This window comes from Aplysia californica, unplaced genomic scaffold, assembly GCF_000002075.1.
Source record: "Aplysia californica isolate F4 #8 unplaced genomic scaffold, AplCal3.0 scaffold00482, whole genome shotgun sequence".
In the NCBI taxonomy this organism is placed as follows: Eukaryota; Metazoa; Mollusca; class Gastropoda; order Aplysiida; family Aplysiidae; genus Aplysia; species Aplysia californica.
Genome location: NW_004797752.1, coordinates 420,265 through 427,013, shown reverse-complemented (window position 1 = coordinate 427,013; position 6,749 = coordinate 420,265). Strand labels below are relative to the sequence as shown.

Sequence of the window (6,749 nt, the reverse complement as noted above, 5' to 3'; positions counted from 1 at the left end):
TGTTGTTGTTTTTATTATCATCATCATCATCATCATCATCATCATCATCATCATCATCATCATCATCATCATCATCATCATTATCAGCAGCAGCAGCAGCAGCAGCAGCATCGTCGTCGTCGTTGCGTTGTTGTCGTCATCATCCTCATCATCATCATCATCATCATCACCATTATCATCATCATCATCATCATCATCATCACCAAGCCCCCAGTACTGACCGTAATAACACAGGCCCCTGTCACAGTCGGGCGCGGCCTCCGTACAGTTGGAGCAGCGGCCCCCGCCCTGTTGGTAAGGCTGCTGGGTCAACACGTTGCCCCTGGCGACACACCAAACAAAGAGAGACGTGAGAACGTCGGTTAGATATCAAAATGTTTTACTCAACCCTCGACACAATTTTTTTAAACTATGAAATAGTACCGGTTTAACGCCCCTATCAACACTATTATGTTCTTTACGAAGCGGGACCTCCGAGTTAAACGTCCATCTCCGAATGGACGGAGTCAAGTGGGAAGTTCGTGTAAAGTGCTTTTCCCAAGGACACAACGTCGGGCCGAGCAGAGTCTTGAAACCCCCGTACCAGCAATCTCACGATAACGGGTTCAGTAGCATAACCACTGGCTACCAATGTGACCTGTCACAATTTCAGTAATTACGGAAACGCGCTGCATTGCTCCTGTGAGTCAGGGCCCTTCAAGGGCACTCCAGTGTACAGATGATGTACGTATACACAATTACATATAATTTAGGTAGGCCTACATTTATAAACAAACTTTCCCTCTCTAGAAGATCGTTCAGGGCGCGGTCTGTGTTGACCCTGTCTGTCGGGGTCAACCCAGGGTGAGTGGGATACAACATCCTAATAATATAGAAAAGACAAATTCAATGTAAAAAACAAAATTATCATCTTGGGAATCGAACGAGATCAGTTAGATAGAAAGAAGCTACTGTGAAAAAGAGTTTGTGCCAGGAAACATTGGTTTACATGTACATTAAGGACCGTTTACAAATGACGTCAGCTAAAATTTGGCAAAAGAATACTACAAAGAAAAATACATGAACTGTCAAATTATTTATTATCAATTTTAACCAATCAAAGTAATCAAAACAAATAGATTGATTATCACAGCTTGGAAAATAAACAAAGCAAAAAAATAGTATGGTCCAATTTAACTGTGTTAATTTTAGGCCAAGATTGTGGTCTATAATATTTTTTCTACCTTTCTTTTTTTTTTTTCTCTTTTTACCCCAACCTTTTAGAGCATCATGGTTGACGTAAATTTTGAAAGGACCCCCCCCCCCCCCCACGTCAACTTTTGTCAACTTTTAACTGACACCCCACCCCCGACCTTCCCCCTTTTGAGCTGACGTCATTTGTGAACGGTTCCTTTTTCTAGGCTAGTGCTACGCATGTAGAAGACGTGAGCTCGATTCTTGAGTGGGGACATTCAGTGTCATCGAGTACGTCATGTGTCTCCGTAATGTAGTAGGTTACTGTGTCACGTTAAGCGCGGGCTGGGGTTGACAAGCATTACATAATCTTAGTTTTTTTGTTTTAGTAAAAGTTTTACAGCACTTGCAACACAATAAGGTCATTTCAGTGCCGAAGAATAGATATGTTACAAGAGAGTAACATACAAAAAAAAGGAGGAGAGATAAGGACGATAGATGTTTGATAGGAAAGAAGGAGCAAACCACACCAGAGCACCCACCAACCACCCACCTACATAATCGAAGCAGCCTACCTCTTGAACAACCCTAATTGTGTCGAGTGTGGCGTAAAACGTTTACAATCATACATAGTTCTGGACTGTTTTAGTACAGAAAAGCCCGGTTGTACATTTTTCAACGTCTTGTAGGGCCTCATTCTTGAATCTCAGTGGTATGTTTGTTACCTGATATACGAGACCAGCATGCGTTCCTGGCTCTAGTTTTTTAACGTTACTTCTCAACTTTTCTGAGTGTTCCCAGGTATGAATGATCTGAGCATTAGAAACTGAAGCTGTTTATTTGAATTAATGTTGAAATGCCTCAAGTGAGTCACTAAGAAAGGTTGAGAAATACAATCGTAGAGATTGGGAAAAAGAATAAAAGAATACATGTACACATGCACAACGGAATATACAATGACATGTAGCATGAAAGGCAAAGATCTAGTAGTTACAAACAACAATGTTTATTGTCACCGTTTTTCTTTAACAAAAACAAAATGCTATGGGCAAAAAATTGACAATGTAAAAAATGTATGAGTATAGTACATATATAACAATTATTGACAGAAATAAATAACAGTCTCGTAGCAAACACGTGATACGGTAATTGAAAATGATGAATACTGGCATCTGTGGGGAACAAATGTGTCGTTTTCAAATATCAATATATTTGAGAAAAATAATATTACATGCATATGAAATAATAATGTGATTCATAAATTTAAAAATAAAGACATTTTAAATTAGATTCACACAATATCAACCTCTCACTCGTCCCGAACACATCGTTCACTCTCATCACAGGGAAAACTGCTTTCAAACAACAGTCAATCAAGGATAATGTTCTTTCTTGCAAATTCAAAACACTTTGACGCAAATCGTCAAAGCAACAGCCGACCTCTCAAGACGAGAAGGATGAACAGCTCCAGAGTAACAATAAAGTTGTGACCAGGTGAAGCAGACGTTATGGACCTAAGACTGCAGTCAGAACCAGCGCGCTGAGGTAGAGGGAAAGCATGGTCCTCTGTTTATCAAGCTAGGGCGACTTATTAAAATAATTTGATCTCTTACGTGTTTAAAGTTTTCGGGCGGGCGGGAGGGGGGGGGTTCAAGTATAAAATGTATGTTGTTTGAGGCTTATTCTTTAAAGAGACTCACCAACTTAATTAGTTGTTTTAAAAGTTTCTTCCTTTTCCTGTCTCGATATGGGGGGGGGGGGGGGGGGATCAGCAGTTTGTCATGACAGCTGTTGTATCGTGTACAGTGTATATATAAGAGCACTCCGTTAAAACGCCTTTCTCCTACTCTGATGGGTATGTGTGCAGTTTGGAGAAATGATGCAACAGATAAGGCTCTTTTGTTCTGCTGGAATATCATTTAAAGTTTCTGTATATATAATTCATTTTCTGACCATCCAGTTCTCAAAAACACTTTCGATGGACAATGGAAGGGCCACACTCGTCGTACTCTTCTTTGGAGATCCACATCTGCTGGAAGGTAGACAAGGACGCCAAGATAGATCCGCCGATCCACACAGAGTACTTCCGCTCTGGAGAGGCAATGACTTTCACCTTGTTCGACGGGGGAACTAAGTCCGTTAATTCTTTCTGCATCCTGTCCGCAAACCCCGGATACATGGTTGATCCCCCTGACAGAACTGTATTGTGGAGCAAATCTTTGCGGATGTCGATATCACAAGACTGGACCGAGTTATACAACAGCTCGTGAACGCCTGCAGATTCGCGACCAGTGACAGACGGCTGGAAGAGAACTTCAGGACAACGGAAACGTTCGTTGCCGACAGTAACAACTCCACCATCGGGAAGCTCGTATGACTTTTCCACGCTAGACGATTTCGCAGCCGCGCTCATTTCCTGCTCGAAATCCAAAGCCACGTAACAGAGTTTCTCTTTCATGTCTCTGATGATCTCCTTCTCGGACGAGGAGGTATAGCTATAGCCTCTCTCGCTGAGAATTCGGCCCAAGTATTCTGTAAGATCTCTCCCAGCCAGATCCACTCTCTTGATGGCGTGCGGGAGAGCGTAGCCCTCGTAAATGGGCACAAAATGCGTCACGCCGTCCCCTGAATCCATCACCATACCAGTGGTGCGACCAGAAGCGTACAGAGACAGCACAGCCTGGATTCCTACATAAAACGCGGGGACGTTGAAGGTCTCGAACATAATCTGGGTCATCTTCTCTCTGTTGGCTTTCGGGTTAAGTGGGGCTTCTGTGAGGAGCACGGGGCTTTCTTCAGGCGCCACCCGCAGCTCGTTGTAGAAAGTGTGGTGCCAGATCTGCTCCATATCGTCCCAGTTGGTGACAATCCCGTGTTCTACAGGGTAACGCATACTCAGGATTCCTCTCTTGGCCTGGGCCTCGTCTCCGATGTAACAGTCCTTGTGGCCCATCCCAGGTATGACCTTCTGGTACTTGGGACGTCCAGTGACGGCAGAGAACACACATCTTGGCGCGTCATCGCCAGCAAACCCAGCTTTACACATGCCCGAGCCGTTGTCAATGACGACGGGCTCTGGGTTGTCAGAGTAGATGTACTGTGTGTTGGTCATGGCGAACTCTGCTGAGAGAAAAGAGGAGATTTGTGTAATGTTCTCTAAATGAATCATCGCATATGTTACATTTATTTGTTCTAGGCTTTTTTCGTATCGCAACATTCGATGAGCCTCAGTTCTTTTCGGACAAATACTGCATGTATAAATAACTATAACACTGTAACAATATTCATTTAACAGAGCCATGTACATGTTAAATGAATGGGTTCTGCTGTTGATAAAATGCTCTATATCCCCCCCCCCTCTCTCTCTCTCTCTCTCTCTCTCTCTCTCTCTCTCTCTCTCTCTCTCTCTCTCTCTCTCTTCACCTCTCTCCCCCTCTCTCTTTATCTATCTATCTATCTATCTATCTATCTATCTATCTATCTATCTATCTATCTATCTATTTATCTCTATCTATATGACTATCTATCTACTATCTTTCTGTCTATCTGTATATCTCTGCCCCCCCCCCTCTCTCTCTCTCTCTCTCTCTCTCTCTCTCACACACACACACACACACACACACACACACACACACACACACACACACACACACATACACACACACACACACCTTCCCTTTATTTCTCTAATTCTTTATTTCTGAATCCATGGTATTCAAGAATACATTTAGTTCTGTATGACTTCGGTTCCATATACGGTACAATAACAAAATATTCATCAGCAACAACCGGTACTAGCACACTTCAGAGTCAGTGCGCTCAGTTATATCATCATTCCTTCTTTATATTATGTAGACCTATGTATGTTTTTAAGACGTGTGTAACATTAAAATTTGCTTTTCAAAATATTATTCTTGAATATAATTTAAATAAATCAAATCTGATTTACCCATTATATAAGTCTATGTCGTTTTAAATAGTCAAGACAGCAAAGTTTAAAACACTACGCTCCAAACAGATTATCATTTTCTTATCTAGTTGCTAAATAAATAAAAAGTATATCAATGTAGACTATTTCATAGTTAGTCAGATGTTCTAACAATGTAAGTTTAAGCAACGTTCCCTGTGCACTAACAAATCAGATTATTAGAAACAACGTGCAGAGCATAAATTTCTTATTACACTCTTTTCTCATACTTACAATTAGTAGACTGGAAAAGCTCAAATCTTGCAATATCGTCTGAACGATGTGAGCAAAGTTTGTTGGAATCCGTATAGCAGACAAGGAAGATGCAAAAGCAGGTGGTCGTTTCTCGAGGAGTCAACGATTCAGATAGTGCAGGAAAGGACGTCTTCTTGCTGAAGTTGCTGCTGCCGTTGTGCAGAGGTTGTTACCAGCACTCGTATTTAAACTAATTTTCCCGCGGGTTCAAACGAACACTGAATCACAGTCTTTTCCGCGAAAGGTGATCCCGATGCTAAAAATAAGCGGGCGAAGTTATCTCCGCCCAATGAAACAACCGAATAAAGTATGTTACTAAATTTAGAAATCGGGTCTCCGCCCCGGTCTCCATGGTCGTAGAATGTAAAACTTGTCTTGCGTCAAAGAGACGATACAACAAGCACAAAACGACAGCACTAACTGCCTGGTTTGCTTTTCAAATATTAACTCTGTTAAACGATTGCGTTGGTAGAAGGAGTCATTTCCAATAAAAATTGTAACAGTTTTGTTAAGTTAAAAATAAAGCAAGGTTGTCTACAACCAGACCTGATACAACCAATAGTGCTGGAGAAACGTATGTTACTAAATATAGACCCCCCCCCCCACACACACACACACACTCAGAGACCGTAAACTCCCTGTAGCACAAGGCCGAGGGACGTCCGTGGTCCGAACGACACCCCCCGCTGTGCAAGCAAACCCTTTCGTGCGAAAAAAGTCTTTTCAACCGCCAGTTTGTGGATAAGGTGTACTATATTCACCGTCAAAAATATGACCGATCAGTACATGTCGTGTTATTATTCGATGAGGGCGGAGGCCCAGCGGAGAGTAAAAGAGAACAATGCTCTTGAACTCACAGGTGACGTCATTGTTTTGCTACAACACAGATATGACTGTGCGTCTATCTAGAGTCTTTGACTAATGAACTACATGTAGTTTGGTGGTTAGTTCACATTTAATGAGTCATGCATCGTGTGGAGTACGTCGTTGGTTACTTATATCGTTGCAACTGAACGTTATATATAATTTCGTTTTCATTTGCCCTCACTCCGGTTTTTAAAAAATTAATTAATCTATTAATTTATTTATTTATTTATGTATTTATCTATTTTATTCATTTGTTTATTTTTCCATCCATTCATTTAATATTATTTATTCATTATTGCTTATAGTGTAACGGTTATCGTGTCAGTCACCCTGTCTATCTATCAGATATCTGTATCTCTAAGTCCGCCTCATGATGAACCTTGTTTTTTTCTTCAGAACCCATTTTCCTCCCCCTACCCCCTCCTCTCTTTCTCTCTCCCTCTCTCTCTCTGTCTCTCTCTTTGTCTCTCCCCTCTCTCTCTCTCTC

At 41.6% G+C, this 6,749-nt stretch overlaps 2 protein-coding genes across 3 annotated transcripts in view; both read right to left on the bottom strand.

Annotated features, from left to right (window-relative positions):
• The window catches only part of LOC101860435 (pathogenesis-related protein PRB1-3-like), a 9,949-nt gene that overhangs the window by 1,243 nt on the left and 1,957 nt on the right, over nt 1-6,749 (bottom strand). Inside the window, exon 4 of the mRNA XM_035971689.1 lies at nt 222-322. Within this exon, the coding sequence (XP_035827582.1) occupies nt 222-322 (101 nt within the window). The remainder of the gene's footprint in view (nt 1-221; nt 323-6,749) is intronic.
• On the bottom strand, nt 3,107-5,539 carry LOC101859354 (actin, clone 302). Of its 2 annotated transcripts, none has more exons than XM_005105632.3 (2): nt 5,375-5,539; nt 3,107-4,296 (listed from the first exon to the last, which is right to left on the bottom strand). In XM_005105632.3, the coding sequence occupies exon 2, from the start codon at nt 4,283-4,285 to the stop codon at nt 3,137-3,139; it is 1,149 nt and encodes a 382-aa protein (XP_005105689.1). In that variant the 5' UTR covers nt 4,286-4,296; nt 5,375-5,539; the 3' UTR covers nt 3,107-3,136. The 2 variants fall into 2 exon arrangements, with proteins under 2 accessions (XP_005105689.1, XP_005105690.1); XM_005105633.3 differs by having other exon boundaries at nt 3,107-4,293.